This window comes from Pocillopora verrucosa, chromosome 14 (genome assembly GCF_036669915.1).
Source record: "Pocillopora verrucosa isolate sample1 chromosome 14, ASM3666991v2, whole genome shotgun sequence".
Taxonomy (NCBI): domain Eukaryota; kingdom Metazoa; phylum Cnidaria; class Anthozoa; order Scleractinia; family Pocilloporidae; genus Pocillopora; species Pocillopora verrucosa.
The window spans coordinates 8,496,677-8,522,571 of NC_089325.1; the positions used below are offsets into that span (position 1 = coordinate 8,496,677).

At 37.2% G+C, this 25,895-nt stretch overlaps 3 protein-coding genes across 4 annotated transcripts; 2 read left to right on the forward strand and 1 right to left on the reverse strand.

Moving 5' to 3' along the window:
- Positions 1-1,907: 1,907 nt before the first annotated feature.
- Positions 1,908-2,333, forward strand: LOC136278229 (acidic leucine-rich nuclear phosphoprotein 32 family member B-like). Its single transcript, XM_066161713.1, has one exon. The coding sequence runs from the start codon at positions 1,908-1,910 to the stop codon at positions 2,331-2,333; it is 426 nt and encodes a 141-aa protein (XP_066017810.1).
- A 3,346-nt stretch (positions 2,334-5,679) lies between these two features.
- LOC131776592 (histidine--tRNA ligase, cytoplasmic) lies at positions 5,680-15,029 on the reverse strand. Of its 2 annotated transcripts, XM_059092805.1 has the most exons (15): positions 14,882-15,005; positions 11,788-11,888; positions 11,180-11,269; positions 10,656-10,775; positions 9,544-9,639; positions 9,250-9,375; positions 8,868-8,975; positions 8,632-8,730; positions 8,091-8,312; positions 7,785-7,890; positions 7,441-7,523; positions 7,127-7,192; positions 6,797-6,910; positions 6,148-6,294; positions 5,680-6,036 (listed from the first exon to the last, which is right to left on the reverse strand). In XM_059092805.1, exons 2-15 carry the CDS (start codon positions 11,878-11,880, stop codon positions 5,962-5,964), a joined length of 1,545 nt encoding a protein of 514 aa, XP_058948788.1. In that variant the 5' UTR covers positions 11,881-11,888; positions 14,882-15,005; the 3' UTR covers positions 5,680-5,961. The 2 variants fall into 2 exon arrangements, with proteins under 2 accessions (XP_058948788.1, XP_058948787.1); XM_059092804.1 differs by lacking the exon at positions 11,788-11,888 and having other exon boundaries at positions 14,882-15,029.
- Positions 15,030-15,106: 77 nt separating this feature from the next.
- On the forward strand, positions 15,107-24,523 carry LOC131776589 (anoctamin-7-like). The gene is made up of 20 exons (XM_059092802.2): positions 15,107-16,432; positions 16,685-16,757; positions 16,914-17,014; positions 17,107-17,176; positions 17,581-17,826; positions 17,955-18,027; positions 19,733-19,860; positions 20,198-20,277; positions 20,359-20,400; positions 20,511-20,600; positions 20,840-20,992; positions 21,109-21,145; positions 21,242-21,351; positions 21,456-21,607; positions 21,843-21,991; positions 22,214-22,236; positions 22,329-22,458; positions 22,730-22,956; positions 23,083-23,163; positions 23,507-24,523. The coding sequence occupies exons 1-20, from the start codon at positions 15,848-15,850 to the stop codon at positions 23,825-23,827; spliced, it is 2,871 nt and encodes a 956-aa protein (XP_058948785.2). The 5' UTR covers positions 15,107-15,847; the 3' UTR covers positions 23,828-24,523.
- The last annotated feature ends 1,372 nt before the right edge of the window (positions 24,524-25,895 follow it).

Below are 25,895 nucleotides of genomic sequence, written 5' to 3' on the forward strand. Positions count from 1 at the left end.
TCAAAAATCTTAATCTAAGGAATAAGGAAATGAATCTTACCTCAAAATCGGTCCATATTTTTCGTCTTACTTAACAAGTCGACTTTGACTTTGAACACGGCAAACAAAACTCAGCTTTTCCGGCAGTAACGGTTAGCAACGAGATTTTCGAGAAACGGGTCTCATGTATCACACATAGCAGAGTGACGTATGAATAATTCTAGAAGTATAATTAACTGTGGGTCGCGAACTGCAGGCCTGCCTCTTAAATGCTGGAACTGATCTGCATGACTGAAGGACAGTTTTAGACAGAACAACAAGAACAGCAATGGAAAATTGATTTCATATTCATTATCCAGAAATGGCCATGTATTGAGATAAATCCAAAATCAGAAAGTTAAGGAAAGTTAATGAAACACGAACTGATGTTGGCCCTACAAATATCGATAAGACTTCATAAAATTTTAGAAAAGGAAAAAAATCCCTATTAATGCGTGAAAAACATGCGATCTAGGCAATCAACGAAGAGGCGAGTCAATGGAATCACGAGTTAGATTCCCGTACAGTGTAGGTACGGGACAATTACTGCTTCTTAATCCTTAATTATAGAGTTTCATATACTTTACAGGACATGAAAGAATCGCTGAATAAATTTTTCGGCAACCTTTGGTATTACATGGTAATTTTAAAACCATTTTACGGCAAGATAGAGATAATGTAACTCGGTGCTTTTCCAGCATTTGTGGATGGCGATGAAGTTTTTTGAGCCAAACGAAATTCGTTGCCTGGTCGCACTTTCCCTACTGGTCAAGACTTGATCAAAGCTAACCCAGTATAGGAAAACATTATGCGCTTAAGATTGACAAGTTTGTCAAACACCTGTTTGGTTCTCAGAGATAGGTGACATGGCTGGGAAATCAACACCCTCTGTTAATCCCTCGCACCTCGGCTATTAGTACCTTCCCTTCTAAACTGACAAGTTTTATACCACGGTGTATATCAACTGAATAACCTCGCTTGATTACCTAAAACTGTTCAAAGATTTCTCATCACGTTCGTGTTCAGCAATAAAGCGAAATAATTCAAGTGTCAAGATTTAGTTTCAAGACCAAGCATCTGTTTAAATGAGGTAGATAAACAGTCTTCGGAGCAAAATTCATTTAAAGTCCGCTGTTTAGTTTGATGTGCTGTTGCTCTTGTTACAGATTTAACGTCTGAACTACTTTTTGTCGTTTGCTATATGCCGGTGAAGTTTCAATTTTAAAGTCAGCTCAGCTGATTTTTAGCTGTGACCTGCAAGCGTTTAAAGTTATCTTAATTAATTTATTTATGAGTGCTCTGCGAAATCGTGTATGTTTCATCTCACACCTCCCACACACCCACACAAATCTCAGAATAGACGACATTAATCAACGCTTCAAGTGAACCCACGCTTCCCTTCCAAGTTTCAGTCCAAGGTGAGTTTTCCTCTAAATTTCTAACGTATCTATACAAAAAAGAATCTTAGCTTATACCATGATTAAGTCTATCAATCGGATGAAATCTGGTTCTTATCAAAATAACTCCAATTGCTTTTTCAGGCTTACAGGTAATGATTTTTGATTTTCAAGAAAGTTTTCAAGTACCTCATGACGTTGCAGGACCCGTTTTCCACGCAAAACTTGAGTTCAAGATGAGCGGGATAAGGTGTGCAAACTTATACAACAAGCTGAAAAAGTAACCTTTCGCACTTACTAATCCTATTTTTATAGTATTTGCTTTTCTTGTTTGTTTTTTGGTACGTTTTTCTTAGAAAAATCAATAAGCGCTCGCATAAAATGGGCTGAAATCTTTACTCTTACATCATACACCAGTTGCGTCCTAACTACTCAAAAGGGAAGTCAAAGGTACATCTTTTTTGAAAAAAGAAATAATCAACATTCGGAGTCATGAGGTTGCTATTCGCGTTATTCGTTTCGTTGCTGGCAACATTGGCCTATGCTAAATCGGTTGGTGAAGATTCCAACAGCCCCGCTACGATGGTCAAGGAGGAGAAAAATAAAGAACTCAATGACATCCTTAAGGACAATGAAGGTGATGAGGATGACGAACAAGAAGACAAAGAAGAGATGGAAGGAGAGAAGGAAGAGGAAGAAGAAAAAGAAGAAGAAGACGAGGAAGAAGGAGAAAAAGAAGAAGACGAAGAAGAAGACGAAGGAGAAGAAACAGAAGAAGAAGAAGAAGAAGAAGACGAAGGAGAAGAAGACGAAGGAGAAGAAGAAGAATACGATGCTGACGAGAACGAAAATGATGATGACGAAAATGATTTAATGGACGACGACGATTCTTCTCGAGATGAACTCTCAGATAAATAGATTGGTGGGAATTCCTTTCTTTTTACCTTCAACATGATACGTATTTAATCATGCGAAATATTTTCGTTAAAAGATTTAACAGGTAGCCCCAGACACGACATACCCTGTGATTGTGCGTAGCACTGTAAAAGGTATTAAATGAATGAAGAAACTGTTTGACTTGTTGTTCTTTGATCGGTGAGAACTGTGAATTGTTTGCTCAGTTGTTTCATCGTAATTTCATAATTTTACGTTCGTCACGGCCTTATACGCTGCCTACAGTTCAATGTTCATCACATTAAGCATTCTAAGCATACTGCTTCATTAGTTTTAATCAAATCCATGTGACTTTCCTTGTTCTTGGTCGGATCCGCTCTGTCGCAAATCTTTTCCATTTAATTTCCGATTCAATTTGTGTCGGGCAAAAGGGACCTTGGGAAAAAGTTCTACCGGTCAGCCCTTTTAGCTTCGTATAGTGAATCTTGACGCAAGGGCATAAAGAGCGGATCCTGGAACCAGCAAATAATTTTGGAACCGGTCTTGATCTCAGACTGAGAAAAATAAATTTAAAGGATTGTACAGACTCAAAGAAATCAGATCTGAGAAATGGAGTAAAAAATTCATCTGAATTCAGTTTGACGAATATCCTCGAGTCTATAGGGGTAATATGGTACTACGCGAGGAGGCTTATTCTGTAGAACTTGTTCCCAGGGTATTCGCTCTCAGACACAACTTGAAACACAGATAGGATGGACAAAACTCATGACAAAATGAGGCTGATAGGAGGAGGGGATTGTCGTAGATTTGCTGGTTTAGGCCTATGACATATAATTCTTATTTTCGTGTACGTTGACCGGCCGTAGCGTAGCTTTATGGACTAAGGAAGGCAAACGTCTTTCAGCATATCTCAGTTGGTAAAGGTTTTGCTTTCAAAAGTCAAATTTCATCATATACGTTTTCTATACGGAATTAAGTAAATATACTCCCAGAGCATTGTTCAGAGAAGACTGAAATTAAATCGGAGGTTCAACTGCCTGAAGAAGGGTTTAAAAAATGGCTTAAAAGTGTAAGGAATAGAAAGCTCCTTTGACCCTCTGTAACTGAAATATCATCCGGAAGGAAGTTGGAACCAATTTCAAAATACATCTTTTTGGGATGAAACACCTCTTGTACTTTTACACTTGAATGCTGCACGAGGCATTGTAAACATTAAGTGTTAAATTGAATGGAACACGATCTTTGATATATTCTTTTATTGTTTAGTTTCGTCTCGATCTTTTCCAAGTACCCAACGATAAAACCGAACGGGCAGCATCAGAAGTTGAACGAGCCAGTCAAATAGTGGAGCGCAGCAGGGAGAACAACATTTAGCTGAAAAACGAAGAGAGATATTTATTTCCATGAGAAATAAACTGAATCACTTAAAGCATTTTCGAATATTATTTGTTAGGTTATTTCAATTCTAGGAGCTGGCAGCTGATACTATTCAAATGGAAAAACACGCCAATCGCGTAAGTTTGGATTGGAAAAGTGTTCTTGGAATATTGGTGAAAAAGGCCTTTTTCTACCATTTTGAAATAGCTCTTGTTATTTTTTGTTATTGTCGTAATCAGCATTGACGTTAACGTTCGCAGCGAAAACCCAGCGGTGTATTTTTCGTCAAACAATGAAGCCTCTTTCAAGACGAGTCTATTGTTTTAAAATATGATCGGTTACGTATTAGCGGAGAACGTACACTTAAGATCTTCTGGCCGTCCAAAAATTCATTTCAATAAATTCCTAAAAGATGGCTGTTAAAAGTTTATATGTTTGATAAAACACAATTTCATCATCCGTCCTTTGAACCTTTAATAAACGAGACAAAAAAAAAACAGGCGGTGTCGTTTGCTTTTATTATGGTCGGCATTTAGAATTAGTAATACGGCTTAAAAGCACCGAAAATATCAGTTCAAATTGTCAACAAACCTGGTAACAGAATAATCCAGACAAGACAAGCTATGAACGTGATAATAAACACGAACGGGAACAAGATGAATCCAAAGCAACCGCGAAAACAAGTCAGACACTTAGCACCGAAGCCTTTTTTCTCAGGTTTACACTTGTCAATGGAATCATCTTCTTCACCCGATTCTAAGTCTTTAGATCCTCCCACAAGTTGCGCTGATTCTCCATCTTTGTCTTTTCCTCCAGTTCCCATTTCAGTCTCATTCACAACACGGTATTCAACTTTCAGTTCACAAAATCAACTCAGTGTTCAAAACAAAGCGACGCTTGTCAGTCAGGAAACAGATGTTAGCACGCACATGTTGATTTCCTTCAGAATAATTCTGCAGAAAGAAATTATTCATCCCTGATAATGGACGGGAGATATTGACGATGGCAATATTTGCATTGATGAGAATATCTCATTGGATAAGTTTTTGTCAAATTTGTGAGTGTTTTTCACTTAATGGCTGTAATTTCCATTTCCTGGGCACTTATCCCATTGTCCATCCACAAGTTTGACCCACTTTCTTTTTTCATCATGGCATCTTTAAACTGCGTTGCTACGCTAGCTAATTTTTTTAAACTGAGTTTTCGGCGGTATTTCGGTTCCTAAAAGTAAAACGGAGGACGTTCAAATGGAGATATGATTTTATTGAGGTGTTTATCTCCAGTGGAAACCGGAAGGATCGCATTCAGTTTGAATGAAAATTAAAGTACAGAATCAGTGATCGAAGGGTTTAATATTAACACTTAACATGCAAATATGAACTAGACAAGTTTTACATGCAAAGTTCAGCAGGTGTAGTAAGTGCTAATAAGAAAACGTCACATTAATTCTAATCAATGGCATACGACTCACATGACAAGACCACAACCACAAAGAGAAAACTGAAAAAAGAAGCACTTTAGATTACGTTTCTAACACGACAAACTGGGTGCTTGTGGCGTGTAACAAGGATTTACCTCTCTAACATCTCGTTCTCGCCCTAACATGATAGAGGAAAGAAGTTCCCGTTTCGAACTAAACGGAACCCTCTCTGAAATAGTTTACAACATTCTTCAAACTCGTAACACAACCAAATATAACCTACCGAAAGATGTGGTGTGTTTTGTGAGTAATTGCTCTTACTGACCACGATAGAACCGGCTCCTTCGCACTAATTGAGAAAGTTATTTTCTGACCTTATGCTCTTTTTATCCTAATTTGCGTTTCAGGGAAGGACTGCAACAATGGGGAAGCAGGAGTCCTGGAAAACTTAATGTTTGCGCGTGCTCACGATAATGAGTCTGGCCCTACAAACGTCAGCTCCCATTACTGTTTTCTAGAGGAATCAGTGGGCGGGGCCGGACGGGTCTATGACAATACACTTTACTACGAGACTGAAACTTAAGCTGCTGAGAGCTGTCTCACACAAGACGAGGTAATATTTATTTCCACGTATGCATAAAATTAACAGGCAATTAGTTAGAAGAACCTATTTATTGTCTTTTCTTTCTTCAGGTGTACACTGCATTTGCGTTAATTCAACCCTGAAAACAAGGGAGCAGCAAGGTGCGATTTATTTCTGGTTAAACTCTTAAATTTATTTGCTATTGTGCTAAGTTTTCGTCTTTAAGGAAGCAGTTGTTTGGAATTCAATGTCTTTTCAAACTTGTTAACTTTTTATTCTGATTCTGCTTCAATTACTGTGCACCGTCTTTTGATCACATCACACAATTCTTCCCGTTTTATTAGAGCCTGAAAATGGTAAATATAATCAACGTTTCAGTGAGGCATCTAGAAAAGTGTTAAGAAGCAAAGTATAAAGCAAAAAGCACGAAAGATATTTTCGTAAGAACATTTTCTGACCTCTTCTCTGGAAGCCATGTCTCTAAGAGTTACAACTCCTTGCAGGAGCTCGCTTTCACCAATCACCACACAAAACGGGACTCCATTTTCTTCACAGAACTGAAACTGATTCAGCAGTTTGGGATTCTTCTTGTAGAGTAATTCAGCCTACGAAAAATGAAGAAACAAGATAAAAAGACAATATGGTTAGCTATGAATGAGAGTTCTCATGCAAGCTACTTGAAATACGGGGGAAAAAACCACGAACGTTCACAAGGGGGTCAAGAACAAAGCGAGCGATGAAAGATTCAGTCGAGTTCCAACCAAAGCTTGACATATGTTTCAGTCTTGCCTGCCCTTGGAATCTCATCAGTTGGGATTCAAAAATGTGGAAAAAAGGCCATACCAAATGAAGTATAAATGAGCTGACAGCTTTTCTGGATGGTAGACCAGTATCGTTCATTTCACTACCTTTCCACAACAAGTTAGTCGTTGAACTGATTGCAAGAGCACGCGCAGTAGTCAGTTGAAAATCCTTGCTTTTCACCAATTCAAAACACAAAAGTTTAAATATAGAAAAGTCTTGTGTTCATGCCGATCAAATTACAAAAACTCAGCTCAACAAGGTCTGCCTACTTTAAGATAATTACTATCCTTGAGAAATCTTTACCTTAATTCCTGCCTGCCACAACTGGTTGACTAGTTTTAATCGTTCAGGCAAGAGATTTTTTTGTCCCGACGCCACTAATACTTGTGTTTTAGTTGTCCGCACTTTACCTGCTGCCTGAAACACAAACCACAAGTTTGAAACACATCACAACTAATGTCAATGGAGCTCCTCAAAAGTAAATTTCCTCAGTCTTCAATAAATTCTTCACGAAAAGAAGAAGCTTCTGTGAAATCTTCAGTGAGTCAGCTATTTAAAATAACTTAGATGTGAGGGAGTCCGCCTTGAAATAACTAAGAAGCGCCTTAATTAATATTTAAATACCATTTTTACCTTAGCTTTAGCCTCAAGAATGGAAAATATTCTTTCTATTCCTATACTAACTCCAACGCAAGGCACCTGAAAAAACAAATCAACAGTAGTTACATGCGGTACGCGGTGAGATGGGACAAAAATTATGGAGCTTCATTTAACATACGCCACTTCTTAAGAGAGCACTCAGTTAAGGCTCAAAACTCGTCACTATCCTCAGAGTCGTTGAAAAACTCAATGATTAATTTCAAACTAAGTACTTTAAGTGTGAATGAGCGTAGTTGACAAGTGATAACCACTAAGGATCCGTCACGTGTAATAAGCTACTGTTTCACCTTCCTCCCTTTGGGATCAAACATTCCGACCAGGTTGTCATAGCGACCGCCACCAGCCACCGACCCAACTCCTACAGGCTCACCTAACAAAAAACACAATCATGGAATAAGACTGATTTATGACAACTACAGTGATCACTGTTTCTTGGACAGCATCAGATGACCTTTCAGGACTAAAGAAAATGGATGAAACTGTTTTGCACTATCATTGCTGATAAATAATCTTTGTCTAACATCAGCCCTGATAACATCTTTTCGTAGTAAATCTTCTTACTTTTACAATTTTGAACCTCTGATTTGTTATTAATGTTAGTGATTATGTTGTACAGTACATTAAGTTTTACCTTTAGCTGCTTTTCCTAAATCTGGTTGTTTTCCTGTTAATATTGCTTCATATATCACACCAGTGTAATAGTCCAATCCTCTGGCCAGACTCAGATCAAATGACACCTGAAATGGGAATAAATTTTTCTCAAAGAACAAAACATGACCCCTCTCTCTTTTAAGGTGTTCAAGTGAATTCTTGAGAAAATATTCCTTGCCAAGATGAAATGCATAAATATAAACAGGACTGATACAATAATGACTGCACACAGAGTAGAGGTTGCAGAAACCTATCATAATGACATGTCACTGCTCATAGAACTAACCTTATCTGTGATGTCAAACAATCCCACAAATTGGAGAAGAAGTTTCATGTCATCTAATGCAGCCTTGGCACTCTTGTTTTCACTGAGAGCTTCATCTGCTGACAGTGATTCTACTAATTCCATTCCTCCCTTAAGCTTCACATACTCTCCTATCTTGTCTGCCACACTGTGATCCAGTCCCTTCTCTCCCACCATTTCAGCCTTCACCTCTTCCCAAGGAAGCTGTGTGTAGTGAAGAAACAAAACAGTACAGATATTTAAAGGATTTTCAGTTGAGAGGAAGAAAGTGCCACATTTGAGACCAACAATCTTCATCTTTCTCTATTGAATAACCTTTTCACTCATTTTCCATTTAGCATGCTGATAAGGTCTCTGTAGCTCAGTTGATAGAGCAGAGCTTAAAATCCTTTCGAGAAATTCAGAATGTTTGACACTTTCCAACTTTTGAGACACAAGAACAAAATACTCAGCCTTTTGTTATTCATAATTAGCCACATATTTCTTTGTATAATAAATCTATTCTTTGCTTGAATTAACCCACCTTGTCCAGTTTATCAACAGCAGAACAAATTGATCGGAACTTCTCCTCAGGCACCCCACAAACAGCAAACATGCCATCAAGCAACTGACGATGATTCACCTGGAACAGTCAGAACAAAAGCACTGAGAAGCTGTTCAATAAAACCCAAGAATGGCCACATAGATTAAATTCTTAATAAAGTTTTCAACAATCAGGCAAATGCATCTCTTAGCATTAAAAACTATTAGAAGCGATACCTTGATGGTGAAGTCTCCAAGTTTTAAGTCTGTAAGTATTTCTGATACAATCTTTACACATTCTGCATCAGGAATCATAGCATCATATTGCCCAGCAATGTCAATATCCTGAAGAAATGTAACAGCCATGATGACAAAATTTTCCTAATAGTGAGTGATTTCTTAGCAGAGCAGGATAAGCTTAGATAAAACTACAAGTGATAAAGAGAGATAAACATGATGAACAGAAAGAAACCGTTTCACAAAAGGCCAGGCTTTTGCACATTGCAGCCAAGGAAAAGCCATATCTGATCTCATTGTGACAAAGATCATATCTGCCGCCTCTATTTTTCCTGTCTAACTTTGAATAGTGTAACAATTTGATAATTATGATGCTACTTACACATTGATAAAATTCCCTGTAACGTCCTCTTGTCATGGCTGGATTGTCTCTCCGATACACTTTGGCAATATGATATCTTTTCATTTTGTCAATTTTATTCATAGCAACGTATCTTGCAAATGGTACCTGAGAGCTTTATTAAGGAGCCAAAAACATTTACAACAAACCTTAAGTCAATCAAAGTGCTCCATTCTTTTGGAGCCAATTGAAACTTACCCCACTTTCAAATGCCAGCAAAGCAAATTATCATCTCCCTTGAAAACAGACTTTCCATAATTCAATTGTAAAAGATACTGTTAAGTCATATCTCAATGATAACAACTCTCCTCCTTGGTCTGCAAGATCATAAATTAGCTTGGAGTCCTCACCATATTTCCCTGTTAAGGTTTCCTATAAGGAAGACAGAATCTATTTAATTCTACAAGTAAAATCACTTCACAATGTGAATGTGATCCTTTAAATGGTGATAGTTACTCCTGAAAACATATTTATGCAAGAATCAATAGTAACTGACATGTTGACAACCAGGAAAGTCATCATCAGACTCTAATAATGACTTCACTTTGCCATTACCTTGTCTAAAAATAACCTTTCTCCATTCATTAAAGGACATTGTGGACTGCCACTCCCAGTACCAAATTATTTAATGTTGAAAAATACTGCTCCCACACAATAGAAAATACAATAACAAACATAAGTTTACAGAACCCAGTTTAAGAGCTTTTAGGCTGGCAAGACCATACATATCTCAATTAAAATGTGAAAAACTTGAAACCAAACCAGATAAACTGGATCTGGGCTGGCGAAGGAGTTTGTCCCCCAGTCACACCAGGCTTAGTGTTGGTCCTATGGTGCACCAGATATTTACAAATTTGGTGTGGGAATATACTCACAAGCTACCCACAAAATATCCAGCAAAAATACACAAGACCATTATGATCAACAGATGTTTTTATCCACACCAAGGAGAAGGATTGCACATTATCATCTAAGCCTAGTGTCAACATAGTTGCAATGCGTCACATGCTGCTGAAGGTGTAAAATAATGCAGCTCATGTGTATGTTGGACAATTTCCTGGCTCATACTGCATATCACCACACCAGAATTAGTTCACTAATATTGTAAAAGCTGAAGGAGAAGTAACCAATTTTCACAGTACACATTAGTTTGTAGTCCAACTGGTGTAGTTTTCACTGTTCAATTAGTACTAGATGAAGTATCTAATGTATGTATTAAATTATCATTATCTCATGACTGTAAGTAATCAATTGTGCAATGTAGCTTGATGTTTACATGGAAAAGTAACACAGTAAGTAAAGGTTTAACAAATTATGTAAGGATAGTCTGGCTCTCACCACTTAAAAAGATATTATTATTCTACTTTGTGAGAAGATTATTATGATACCTTCATTTCAAAGACTGGTGTATCAATCTGTTCAGCTCCATGTCTTTCAAAACAGCCAACAATTGCTTTAAATGCTTCAGCTCTAACAGCCATTTGCGTTGGTGTATAGTCACGAGTTCCCTAAAATTACAGAGACCATTTACACAGCTGACAATAGAAAACAACAACTTGGGCTAATAATTAACACTTAAAAAAGAGTAAAGCTGTCAGAGAAAAGAAATAAAGCAATAGTGATGTTTGAAAGTCTGATTCAGAGTTGATCACAGGTTAACAAACACCACAAATCCCTGCAGTACAACTTTCATCATTACTCTCCCAGACATTAACAGTCACACATGTCCACAATATGAGAACAGTTGACAATGTCTTGGTTGTCTGGGGAAAAGGCTCAACAAGTATAAGCAGTCTCTTAAGCAAAAAAAGACAATAATCTGATGTTTTGCTCAAAGAGCACTAATGTAAGAAAGCACCTCACCCATTTTGTTATTCTCAGAATTTTTTCATGCTTTTCAACTGCAATATACCTTTGGTGTCTTGAGAACAAATTTCTGACTTCCTTGCTCATTATCAATCTTCTTCTTGAGTTCCACTAATTTAGCTGTTTCTTCCTTAATCTGTTTCCAAAAAGAAAAGGGAATAGCACTTACATCAATATCTGGAAGCTTAAACTGGCTTGGAAAATACACAAGGTGGTTACCTCCATATTATAATGACATTTGTACAAGTTAAATGGAGATTTCATTTAATAATTCTTAAATAGATTTTGTTATTTAATTGTAAACTGCATGCTTTTTAATTTTTATCAACTTTTGTGTATTTTTTACTGGTCACCGACTGATATCAGTCAATCACTATTGATTGATTGACAAGTCTTAAATCAGGTTAAATAAAGTTATTATTATTATTACATCATTCTCCATAAAAACCAGAAGCCTGATTTAAAATGTCAACTATAAACCACTTGTATCATTCTGTGACTGTTAAATAAAAACATATAGGCATAGGATCATGAACATATACCTTACAGATCTAATATTTGTAGAAAGCTAAAAATTCTTGAGTGACTGAAATACTTTTGCCAGAGACAAAGTCTTGAAACTGGGTTTTTATAAAGTATCAAACTGTCACTGACCTTGCTGTCTAGACAGTAAGAACAGGAAAAGGAGGAACCTCGCAACAATTTAGGTACAATAAGAATGTTCCTCAACAATTTAAAGGACATCATCACAATGTCTGGAAACAGAAACCAAGTGTCACCAACATTCTTATAGCTTAACATGTTTGGCAAGACCTCCCTTGAAGATAATATCATTTTGTCCACTTCCTGTTTAATCCATTGCCCCATTTTTGTGTACTTCTTAAAATATCTTACAATATAGAGATTTACCAAGGCCTTCAAAAGAAATTCCAGTTATGCACACCAGCAAGAGTGTACCACAATTATTAGATGGGAAAACCAGCAAAAAACAAAGCTGCTAACAATGCTGCACTTTAAGTTGGGAGCTCTGAGAATGTACAAAATATTTTGTTCTGGTGTTCACATATACATTTATTATGAAAGAATGAATAACTCCCTGTGAGACAAAGAATAATACATAATATAGCTCCTAATATCTTGTTTAACACTAGCGTCAAGAGTTCTCATTGGATGGTATAATATTACATAAAAGGAAAGACTAAAGGATGAACTTTACTACTCAAGGGCTTACTGAAACAATTAGATTTTCAGTCATAATAAATCACACTCCAGTTTCTCATAAATGACATCACACTTAAAAAGTAAAAGAATATCAGCATGCATATGCAAGATTTCAACCAATTATCATATTATAACATGTTATAACAAAGGTGGAACCTGGGCACCAGCATCTGGATACATAAAGTATCAATACCCTCTAACACATGTACCTTCCCATGGGGCACATGGGATTTTTCATTTATTTTCTCTTATATGGGAACCCTAATACATATATATGAAAAGAAAGCCCTGAAAATTAAAAACCCTTCAGATTTAGGTGCTATTTGACAAGTGTATAGTATTTTATATGTCATAATTGTGACCCTCCACAGGATTTCAGGAAATAAGGTGAACACACGCACACAGCATGCTTGCACGCTAAAACAAAAGAACTAGCTTTTAACACATTAGCTGTGTGTTAGTTACTTGCCTCATTAACTTCAAAACCATTGTCTTGCTTCATACGGTAGAAATAAAGGAATGTGTTAAGATCTTGCTTCCACCTTTGCACAACATAACACAGTGACCATGCCAATTTTATAACAAGCCTCTTAAGGCTTAAGTTGCTATTGACTAGTGCAGGAAGCATGTTGTAGGCTCCTGACCGATTTGATACTCAATATCCAGAGCAACTTTGGTCCCTAAATTGCCAAACATAAAGGAATATCTTGACTTGTTGTCCATCATTTATCACTTGTTGTCCATCATTTAAAACTGTCTTTGAGTTCTTCCCTTCATTTTCAAATTCCCTGTTTTCTTAAAAACAGCTTGCAAAACACGAGTCGAACGAGCAACGTCCTCTACTCTTGAAATCATGCATGAACTTTTGAAGGTGGCAAGCACAAGCTTTTTAGAATAATAAGAGTGAACCTGGTATAATGCAAAGAAAATGGCTACTTCATTGAGGGTAAGCTGCATTCTTACCATGTCTCTCTGTTCTTCTAGTCTCCGAGTTAGAAAGTCTGAGAATTCATGACTTTGTGATTGCATTTTGAAACTTGAAAATGAATGGCTATGAAGTGTTTGTTAGTTTCTTTCCACGTGGAAACGTTTTGTAGTGTTAATGGCATAACTATGGAAACCAAAAGCAAGTGAATGCATGCACAGGGTCCAGAGGAGTTTGAAACTTAAAGTTTGCAAACTAAATAGCTTGTTAATAGCAGAGCTCACAGGGTTAAGCCAAAAAAATTTGATTGTATAACCGTAGAACCATACAAGGTGCTACTTTTAAAATGGGTGGTCAAATGTACTGCAGGCACACCAATGCCACAGCTTTGTCCAGTAGTCCAGTGGTCAGTGCACTGGGCTCCGAGTCGGACAACCCAGGAAAAAAAATGTGAGCTCTGCTTTTAGGCTTGGCTAAATCTATATGTTATCTTCAACTATGTTAATTTTAATTATCTTCACTTCACAGTTGCATCATACAAGGTATATACTGCAGTGCTAAAGGCTAAGAGCTCATAAGATGCAAAGATTGGCATACAGTAAATAATACCCAGCTTTGCTCGGAGAGTTTTGTTTTACGCTGGCTAACTAGCAGTCATTTATTTTAAAAATGCTGATTTGCATAGAGTGATGAACAGCAACCATGCCGATTAGGAGACATGGAGCCGGAAATGTGTTGCTAAAGGATTCACAAAGATTCGGTTCTGGGCTTATCAACTGTGTGAGGCAATAAGGATTTATATTTTACAAGACAAGAATTAAGTTTTATAAAGTAATTCATGTGTTCAAACTACGCTCCTCTGGACCTTGAGAAACACGTCATGCTCACTGAGTTCCTTGTGAAATTCCTGAGGGAAAGAGCCGTGATTTGCCGTGAATGTTTCCTTTTCTATTACAACTTTCGAATAGGACGGAAGATCTTCATCATTTTCGCTTATATTCTGTAAGTAATATACTTTACAAACACCATTATTACAATTAAGAAGCTGAAAAACACAAGTCACAAAGTAAGCTGGATTGTACAAGATAGGCTAGAGTGTTACGGAAACAAAGGAACTTAGCGTGTTAAAAACAAAATAAAAACATGAAGCGTGTTGTAGAAACAAATCTCTACCGTGTTAGCAAAATACGAACAATGGCTACGAACAAGCTTTCCAAACTCAATTGTTTTTATGCGCATAAACGCACGGTAAGTGTATCATGCCATTAGCGTGTGAGCGTGTTATAACTTGCCTTGTGCGTGCGTTCACTTGATTCCCTGAAACACTATGGAGGGTTACAGCTGTGCAATGCAACTTATTGCATCAAAACTTATAAAGAATATCCACAGGTCAAATAATATCGAGAAAGAAGAGATTTTTCATATTTTCACAGAAGTGGACAATTAACTACTTTTCCATTCTCAAATTGATCAGTAAACTGTGTGCACAAAAAAATTTCTTCCACATTTTAGCACGTAACCACGTGTATTCTCTTTGATTCATGATACCCAAGGAATCTTTGTTCTTTCATTTAGAAGAAGACGAGTTAGTCATACATTTACCTTGTTTTTAACTTCATCTGTCTGTTCTTCAAGTTTTAATTTTCTTATTTGTTCTCCTTTTTCTTTGATTGCTTCCTGAATTTCAGTCCTTGAACCTGGACTCTCTTTATACGCCATTTTTAAATTTATGGTCAGCGGATTCCTAAAACAAAGCTAGGTATCATGTAACACGCATCTATACTCCGAATTTTCCCGAAGTTGTTTGTTTTTTTCCGAGGATTAGTCGGATACATCTTGTTCTGTACACTTTAGTCAATTTTCAGTACTATACGTTTGCAGCAGAGGAGAATTTGTAATCTTGGAAATATTTACCTTGTGGGCACTGAAGGGCTCAGTGTTGCTTGATGTTTTGACTTGATATTCCGTCGCTTAGGTGACGTTGCTGTGCCACCCACTAAGCAACCACGACATTAAAACACAATTTCTCTGAAAGGATCTTCTAATTCTTGTAAATGAGCTCGCTGCAACTGATCTAGACTGTGTTGGTTAATTCACTGGAGAATGAAAATGAAGAAATTTGATGACAAGAAGTGGTTTACTGTAAGAAGGGGTTGATTGTGTTTTACCGTAGAGGAGGGTTCCTTTACTCAGTCCATTGAAGCAACTGACTCAAGAGCAACTGCAGTACATCGAGAGCACGGAGTGTTGTGATTATTGCCACTAGAGAACAACTTACGCACCTTGGATAGAACTCACAAAACTGTTCTACTTCTGTACAGAGCTTTTTGAACAGATCTTGATTCTTTATTAAAGATCACAACATTGGTAATTCTCAGACTGATCAATTTGCGGTGTGGTTTAGGGTTGGCAACAGACAGCGAGTAAACAGAAAATCGCAGTATTTTGCTCATTGAGGACCATTTCATTTTAGCCAAAGATCAGTATCACCATCATTACGGAAGTTTTTTTTTCCGTGAAGAAATTATAACCCAAGTATATGGTACTTTGTGTGGCAATTGAAAGGACATGGCTGAGTTGGATGGGAACGACAAGGACAGGATATTAGAGGGTGATGGAACTGTCCCAAAGGTTCGGGAGAAGAAGAAAAAGAAAAAGGCAAAAAATTCAAACTCTAATGATCATTTGCCATTTTCAGAGAGGCAAAATGGTGGAATTTTGCGACAGGTTTCAAGTAATAGTAACGGAGAACAACTGAAGCGCGTTCAATTGGCGCTTGAACCAGTGGCAAGTCGAGAACAATTGATTCAAATCCACGAAGAACTAAATAGTCCCCATCCCATATCACGAGCAGAAATCAACCGGGATGAAAAAGATTTGAGGAAACTTGCTTTGCATCTAGCGATGAGTAAATCAGAGGAGGGGAAAAACAGCAAATATCTACATCACGATTATGTCTTAGTTCATAGAACAGGTGATAATCGAAATCTGCACGAGAAACTGAGGAAGAAATTCGAGGCTGAACTTCATCTACAGGGGTTCAGGGTGGAACGAAAATACACTTCAAACAAGACATTTGTGATATTGCATTGTTCATTTGAGAGACTATGTGAAGAAGCGGAACATGTCTCTTTGGAAATGCCTCTTGCTGGGGTAAGCCAGTCCATCTCTATTAAACAGCCATGCTTAATAAGAATGCATTGTTTGGAAAAACGTTAGCCTTCAGCTGATTTTATGATAAGAGAAGGGGAAGTTATCACTTGTAATGAAGGCGGCTAAGATAATTAGATATCAGGTAGAGGAAGACACACAAAACTGAAATAGCAAAGTATCATTCTGTAGTCTTGATTATTATACAAAATTAAGGATGCTGCAAGTTATTAAATTTTTATCTCTTGTTTGCAGTATGTTGTTCCAGAGACATCAAGAAACAGTTTATGGAAACAATTTTGGGATAATTTTAAAACTGATGATGAAGGTATTTTTGTAACCGATTATTTAAAATTAAGGATGCCTGGTGATATTATGAATTTTTTCTGCATCTGAAAAATACTTTAAATTGAGAGATTAAATTGAAAATCAGTTTGCTTCCACTTACATTGTGATTAAAATGATGCTTGTGTCTTTCTTGCAGTTGATTTTGTCAGTGCACCATTCTGTGTTTCAAAATCTCAAATTTATGAGGGAGTAGAAAATCCAGACACATTCTTCAGACCAGCTCTTAGATCACTTTTGGTGGGTAGAAATCATCAATGCATACTTTGTAGAGTGACATGAAATTTCAAGTAATGTTTCAATTAATTTTATAAATTTATTCAATTGTATAGGTTCACCATATTTTAACAGATTTAGATGTCAGAGACAAAGAAAGCAAACGTCTTGGTCAGAATGCACAAGGTCAACCTTTATATTTTGTTCTCACATTTATAAGAAGATCCAGTGAAAATTTTATGAGCTGAAATCTGATTGATGATCCTCTTGATTGTTGTTATTCTTTATGCTGTGTTTATGATGGCCCCTCAAGCGTAAGAAACAATCTATCAATGGGCAATCAAACTGTTATTAGGTTATCAAGCTGGTTACATTGCATTTGATATTTTTTGCTGTGTTCATTTCACATCTAAAATCATTCAATGGTTGCTCAAATTGAAATTATTAGTGACAAGTGTTCTAGATGTTACAAAAAGGAAGATGAGGATGTAATTGCTTTGGGGAAAACTGTTCTATTTGCCTCAGATATATGCACTGTGCATATGGACTGTGCACTGTGTCTGTGTTTATGGTTCATGGTCTGTTTTTAGGTCTTGGGTACATGCTCATGGAAGAAGCATACACTGATGCATTCATTCTACATGAAAAGTCTGAATATGATTCTGAGTTTCCACTGGCCGATGCTGGTGATGATCATAGTTTTCCACATGGTCAGGATATTGCTGATCCTCGCAAAGCCCTGCATGACACATGGCTCAAGCATTTCAGATATCAGCCTCTCTGGAAAATAAGGAATTATTTTGGAGAAAAAATTGCCCTCTATTTTGGCTGGCTTGGTGAGTGATCTGTGGAAAAGTTTTGGGTGAATTTTGCAGAACCCTTAAATTTAATGGCACAGTGAATAACCTGATTATAAATACATTAATAATTTTGTCTTATCTTTTAATTGTTTTTTACATTTCAGGTTTGCTTACCATGTCACTTGTCATACCCATGCTACTGGGGTTGGCCATTTTTCTTTGGGGACTTAGTGTTGCGTAAGTAATTTTCCAAGTTGATCATTAATAAAAACAGTTTCATATGTTAGGTTCTTGTGTTTTATCCAAGCACCATAAGGGATGATATAACAAGTATCAAATGGTACTAATGCACACTTTGCCATAATGAGATTGCAAAAAGTTGTGTTAATACAACAATTCCTTCTGTGTCCTTGTAGTAAGCTGTAAACCAAACATGTGTTTATTTCCGCCATGAATAAACTACTTTGTGGGGAATATACAGTGTAAAACACACCCACAATTCTTGCTTAAGGAGGCAGTTTTCAGTTTACTTAACATGTATGTTTTATAATTCCGTTCTTTCTAAAGACACGTCATGTCCATGTAATCACAGAACTGTACTGCATGTATGGATTGTACATTTATCTGCAACTTTGATTCCTTGAGAGTGAGATGTAATCCTAATTATTCTCTCTTTGTGTTCCAATATTCTAGGTACATGAATGACTAACATATGAAAAATATCTTCATTTGTCCCACCTGATTGATGATCCTTATAAATTATGGTTACAAAATTTGACCAGTTGTGAAGGTTCTTTCCAAATCTTCTTTCCCTCGCAGGAAGAAAATTATTTCTGATAGCCGTTTACCTTTGACATATTGTCTTCATGGCACATGGTCTCCCCTGTTTTACCCAAAATATACTGCTTTCTTTGCCTTGCAATCTGTTGATCTCTTCCTTACTGTGTGTGCATGGCTTTGTTTAAGAGTCTTTGACTTACTCATGGTCAAACTCGAGTTGGGTAGACCTCTCTTCTTCTTTCCCTCAACTAGCACTCTTCAACTCTTTAGAGATGTACATATAACAGAATTTGGTAGGTGAGTTGTTTACTGGGGTCACCTTCTGTTTGTTTCTTTGTAGTGGATTGACATTTTCTTTTACCATGTTATTCTTCTCACCTCAAGTTAACTCATTCTTTTCTTTTGTTTTAAAGAGTTGACTTGATCTCAGAAAATCCTTTCTCAATTGTCTTTGTCAATTGTTACACTAAAGGTTAAGTTCTTAATTGAACTTTCACAAATGTTTGTTCATGCATTGTCGCTGCCTCATACTCCTTACATAGTATATCTTTCATTCTTTACATGTTATAATTGTCAAAAAGTCCTTAATAAGTACTCTTATCTGTGCTAGTGGCAGACTTTTCAACAACTTCAAAGGAATTCATTCATAGTCTCAACCCTCTAACCTCTCCTAATACTGTTAACCATTGCTCTTATAATGTTAAAAATTGCTCCAAAGTTCAAACCATTCACTGTTCATTATTAATCAACCATTTGAGGAAATTCTCCAATCACTAAATACCTGAGTCTCTTACAGTTTTGAGACTTCAAACAGCATTGGCTATTAGTGCTTTTCTTCACTCATATTGATGTAAACAAAGTTTTTTACACTGATTGATCTTGAGATATTTATGACATAATTTCTCAGTGGCTTTTTGGATAATTTCCAAGCAAATTTGCTGAAGTCAGAAATTCCTTCTATTGGTCTTCCCTCTTAAGTCTATTTGGTTAATTTTAAATGGTGTTTATTCAAATGTGGCAACCCTTCTCTCCGTTTATCCTGTATGAAACTACTATTTTTAAACTTACTTGGCTTTGGTCAGGAGGACATGCTGGGTAACAAATTGTGTAAATTAGTTTAATCAGAAGATGATCTACATGTTTCTTTATCTCTTTGTTATAGAATAAGAGATAATCCTTTAGGTGAGAAGGATGAGAATATAACATCTACCTCCACCTTAACAGCTTGGGCAAAGAATGCATTTGACAATGACGCTACACCCTTCTTTGCGTTAATAATATGCTTGTGGGGTAAGTTTCATTTTGAAAACATAATTGTAAGATAGACTTGGTTTATTTAAGTGTCAATGTTTTTAGCATCTACATGTAGGTGCCAGCTGGACATATGACAGGTAAGTAAATAAATCTCGTACAGCTATAAACGCAACGCAAACCTGATTTCTTTTTATAGAGCATTAAAGGGGTCGAAGTTGAGTCCGCAGCCATCAAGAAATAAATGAAACTGGGAAGTTTTGATGACCAAATTTCAATCCGGCACCCTAAAACCTGACACTTTGTTTGTTACTTTGTTTTTGTCTGTAAATTGTCGTATTAGTTCTGTGTTCATAGGCATGTTTCTTTTTGGCAGGTACATTCTTTTTGGAGCGATGGAAACGAACAAATGCTAGACTATCATACCAATGGGATGTTGATACGTTCGAAGAACAGGTACCCTGTATATGGAACAAGTTTTGCTCTTCCTTTCCACTGTGAACATCTTCTAACACCGTCATTATGTAATGTTTTCAGGAGCCAAATCGTCCACAGTATTATGGAACTGTCATCAAGAAGGTAAGATTTTCGCACATCTTCGTTGGGAAATTATTGCACCATGAAATTATTACGTCATGAACTCTTCTTTAATGGTAAATTTGTATGTGTTGTTGTTGCTTTTTTTTCAGGACCCAGTAACAGGAGAAGATATCTCAGTTTATCCAGCTTTAAGAAGATTTTTCAAGATGATGGGCTCATTTGGGGTCATGCTCTTTATGGTTCGTTTATGTTTTCTTCGTCTTTAATTTTGAGTGGATGTTCATTACACTTGAGGTACTTGGACATTTTTCGCCCCATATTCTGTGAATGATCTGGGTGACTTTTAACAGTGTGTTTCAAAAGTAATTTCACACAGCAACTACACCACAAAGACCTAATAGCAATTATGAAAGTCTAGACATCAATAATCTTCTTGTTCATCTGTTAACGCGAGAGCTTTGTTTGATTCCCTTTTCAGATTTGTTTGGTGTTGGCAAGTGTCGTCGCTGTGATTATTTATCGGGTCATTGCCAGAGTAGATTTGTTCCAAAGCAGAGGAGAAGCAGGCCAGCTGATAGCAAGCGTTACCTCAACATTCCTCAATACTGTTTCTATCATGATCATGGGAAAGGTTTGTATATTACAGATAAATTATCTGTTTAATTTCCTACAGTTTTGTAGCTGAGTGCACGTGTTGCATGGTAAGGGTGAGTGGTAATAGCAAAATCTTCTTCGTGTTTATTTCAGATTTATCAGAAGTTAGCAGTCTACCTTACGGACTGGGGTGAGTCTGATTTCAGTTAATACGAATGAATTCTTCAAATTCGACCGTAACTTTGTGATTCTGTAAATAAAACTTCTCTGTTTCTTTTCTTTATAGAAAATCACCGGACTCAGACTTCATATGAAGATGCGCTTATCTTAAAGTTGTTTGGATTTCAGTTCGTGAATTCATACACATCGTTGTTCTACATAGCTTTCTTTCGTCAGGTACAGCTTTGAATGGAACTTAAACACCACATATCATCATTCGTTCATTTACTAACGTAAAGGGCCACCCTTAATCTTTCTTATGTCATCAATTGTTTACCCAGGGTACCAAGGAAAGTGGCGTGATTGGTAAAGGGGAAAACTACAGTGACGAGTGCGGAGAAAACAACGACTGTATGAGTCTTTTATCGCTACAAGTCGCCATGTTAATGATCATGAAACCTCTTCCCAAACTCTTCAGTGATGTCATTAAACCGTGAGTATGATCATTGCTAAAATTTGTATGTATACTGAACATCTTTGTTGTTGAGAAGTCGATGAAAACGCGAGTGACCAAGTCGCGATTGGTTTTAATTTTGCATCTGATTAATTTAGTGAAATTTTAGAGACCAAACCGTAGAGCGAGATAGAATAAAACCCTTGTAATCCCAGAATACTTTCGACGTCCTCAATGTCAAACTGCTGGTAACCTGCTAACTTTGCCTCTGTAGTTGGTTGGTGAGCCTTTGGAGGAGAAAATGCTGTAGCAACAGGGTTTCAGTAAGCGGTGAAATCACAGTCAGTGTAGAAGATTACTTGGAGAGGGAAAGAAATAAAGCTGAACTTGGAGATTTTACACTGTCTGAATACAACGAGAAAGGTACGTCTAGTCTAGAACTCTGTTGTGTCTTATGTACTGCCATAGAATTATTTGCAAGTGAGTTGGTTTCATATTCACTAAGAAACCATGGCACATTTCCTATACGTACTCACTGAATAGTTTTAAAGTAACAAATATCAACATTTATCCTGTTGAACCACCTTATTCTATTTATCGAATTCAGTTTTCTCACGGTAATTATCGTTGATTTTATCTTCACAGTGCTACAGTACGGATTCCTCATGGTAAGGATCAAGACTCCTTTGTGAAATATCAGCTAAAGTTTTTAAATTTTTTGTTTGTGTAGATATTAATTTCAACTGCGTCATCCTTTCAGCTTTTTGCAGCAGCGTTTCCGCTGGCCCCACTGATTGCACTGTTGACCAATGCCATCGACATGAAAGTGGACGCCAGGAGGTTGCTATGGACGAACAGGCGGCCAGTAGCTTTCAGGGCAGAAGACATAGGTTAGTATAGTAGCAATCTTCCTGACTGGTTTTATACCTTTCCGTTTTCTGTGCTCTCCACTAGTTACACATTCTTTGGCTTGTTTTTTTGTTTTTTTTTTCCGTGCCATGACTAGTTCGTACTGATAGTTTCCGTGTGCTTTAAACCGGTTACGAGTATTGGTTTCAGCTTATAGTTCATCTGAGATTTGTTCTGAAATTACAACAAAACAAATCGCTTATTTTAGGACCTGTGAATTCTCTGCAACATTTCCTTTTGTCTTTTCACAAGGCACGTGGTACAGCATTCTAGAATTTCTGAACGTGGCTGGCGTGGTTACCAACTCGTTCTTGGTGGCATTTACGTCATCGTACGGTCGATCATGGGAAGGCGAGCCGTCCAAAACCAACACAACTGAAACCATATTCAACAGCACAACAAACACAACCGAACAGGTTATCATCGTCACTGAACATGTTACAGGACTAAGCAGGCTTTGGCTTATAATTGGATTTGAGGTACGACTATCATCTCTCTTCTTTTTTTGGTACCGGAGTTAGTTGGAGCAAGGTACTGATACGCTTAAACTACAAGGCTTAGGTGTGTTGAAAATTCTCACTTGAATAATTTAATTCTCTTTTCAGCATATAGTGTTTACAATTAAGTTCCTGATTGCCTACATTATACCCGACGTACCTGCCGATGTTAAGATGGCTCTGTCAAAGGTAATAGCTTTATAGTGACATAGTTGTGTCTCAAAGTTTTGATTTTTATGATATTAGTGTGAAACCGTCAAGAAATGGGTTTTTAAAGGAGATGGGCACCAATCAGATGAGAACAACCCACAAAGAATGATGCTTAGGAATGGAAAAGAAGAAATAATATTTGCATTAGTGAAATTTGTGAATTTGAAAAATCGGGTTAAATTTTCTGGGGGTGAAAACCGCGACATAGTTACTTCATTGCCTCTAACTTCTACTTCGCTTCTTCGGTGTGCTTTGTGAAAAAAAGTTCTACGTTGACAATCATTTTGTATAATGACTAAATTTTCTACTCAATTTTTCACAGGAAAAGTATCACGTGACCAACATTCTTGCTAAGGCAGGTATGCGCAAAGGGCCTGGTAACAAGCTGGCAGAATCTTTTTCGTCATACAGAAGCCGCGGGGCTGAAAGTGAACATACTTCATCATCTAACTCCACTGAAGTTCACATGACCGCCAGTGGAAAAAGACTTGAAAAGAATACCGCTGACAACGGAAAAGTGGAAGTGGTTGTGGAAAGGTCACCGGTGGAGGGTGGTATGGAGAGAAATTTCTCCTCCCCACGATCCAACCGTCTGGAACCATTACCTACAAACTATACGTCTAAACATGCAATTAGAACGTGATTTATGGCGGGGGCGGGGAGAAATAAGAAACAAGTTTAAACTCCACGTTAGGTCGTGAATCTAAATGGAGAGGAAAGAAGAAACACAACCGAACACACCTTTTGAAAACAAATACACGAAGAGAGAGAAGTAAAGAGCCAACAGTTCGATACTGTACAAGACATTGGGTGCTCCGAGAAGTAAATATATTGTATAAAATGATGAATAATTGCTTTAGTTATATTTATACAAAAGTTTCAAAAGGTCTGGGGAGGTTACCTTCCGCGCAGGAATGTTACCGAACCTTATCGTAAGCTTATTTTCGTCCAGTTCAGTTTTCTTAGGGTGGGACGGAAGCCTATTTATTTTGTTTTAGAGTATTACAGGAAACTTTTACCGTCTCAATGATTAGAAAATAGGTTAGCTTTTAAAGTTTCATACATGCGTTCATAGAACAACCACACAGTTATCGTTGTGCTTAACTAAGATATTTATATTCACTCTCTCGTGGTAAAATTAGGCTGGCAGTAAGGAAGTAAGTAACTTTATTTGTGTCAAACATGAAGTAGAACAGCCGAAGAAAAGAATCCCTTAACTATCAAGGGACACAAAGCACAAGGTATATCATTCCTTATACTACAGCATCAGTGGGGTTTAACTTCCTCTAACAAGGTTGATTAACATGGTATGTTGCTGAATTAGAATCTACATTCCTCATTTGGTTGTCTCTCCTTTTTGCTTCACGTACAGTTTTTCTTTTGATGAATGATTGACTTTAGCCGCTAGCTTTAAACTTTCATCTCATGGAAAGACTCGAACCGAAAATGATTTTTCATCCCCCTCTTCTCAGACGGAGCGCATGCGTACCGACCTGCAACTTCATCCACGGTGAGTATGACGCCCTTGCCGCGTGATCCGAGGCACAAGGATGGTTCTTCATTTAAGACCAGATATTGCGTTCTAGGGTCAGTGATTTCTGTCGTTCCCGGCTTTTCGCGGGAGTCTACGAAGCCAGGAACGAGAGTATGGTGAGTTTCAGCCTCACGCCACGAGAAATATATCACCACTATTTGGCAAGCGACATGTTTTGACTCAGCTATGAAGACAAACTCGGATATTATGTCTCGCGCCATTTCGGACAGTGAACTTGAACAGCTTGTCTTCTTTCTAAGTGAATTAGTCTACTCTTCAAATGATTGCACGAAAACTACATGCAGGATGAGCTTCGCTGGAAAGTCTCTTCACTGATTCAAAGTAAAACAGCCAATTTTCAATCCAAACTCTGGGCGTCGATGTACAAATACAATTAACAAATGTTCTTCAGGTCTCTTTGATCAAACGGAGCCCATTATTTCACTCAACTTCACCTATCACACCGGGTGATAAAAACACCAGTGGAACTGATTACAGATAAAAAGATGAAAGTCACTTACTCTCACTATCACCAAGTTCATACCAAGTGTACAAAGCAGGGTGTTACTGGTAAAACGCTCTACTGAACAATTTTAAGGCATAAAATAAACATCTTATTCATAGTTGTACATATTAACACCAACTTTTTTTTATCTTGTTACATTGATACATTCCGCTCTCACCAATTTCCCTCCAATTACGTAGTAGAGATTTAAACCGTCACTTGCGTTACGTTGCATTTTCTTTTATAAAAAGTTTTCCTTCTCCGTTCTCTACGGCAAAGTAAGGAGTAATTATAAAAACGAGTCTTGCCCTCTAAGGCATGACCGCCAAAGTTCGGGAGTAATGTTTCTCTTGTTTTATATTTAAATTGGAGAACCAGCTCCGTACTCAGTAATAAGTTGTGTGTAAACCGATGTTTATTTCAAACTTTCCAAAGAAGACGACACAAAATGTTACAACGGATTTTTTTGTCTCTAGGTCTTGAAATTTTGAGATGCTTTGCCGCACAAAGCTTGCTCCTCCTTCAAGTTCTTACATCTATATCAATTTGACGATGTAACTGGCCAATGATCAACCACTGCACTCACCACACTTATTTTTTAACTCAGGTACCATTAGCCGTTCTTCTAAAAAATTAAATTCTAGAAAGTTTTCAAGGCTTCAAAATCAGGTA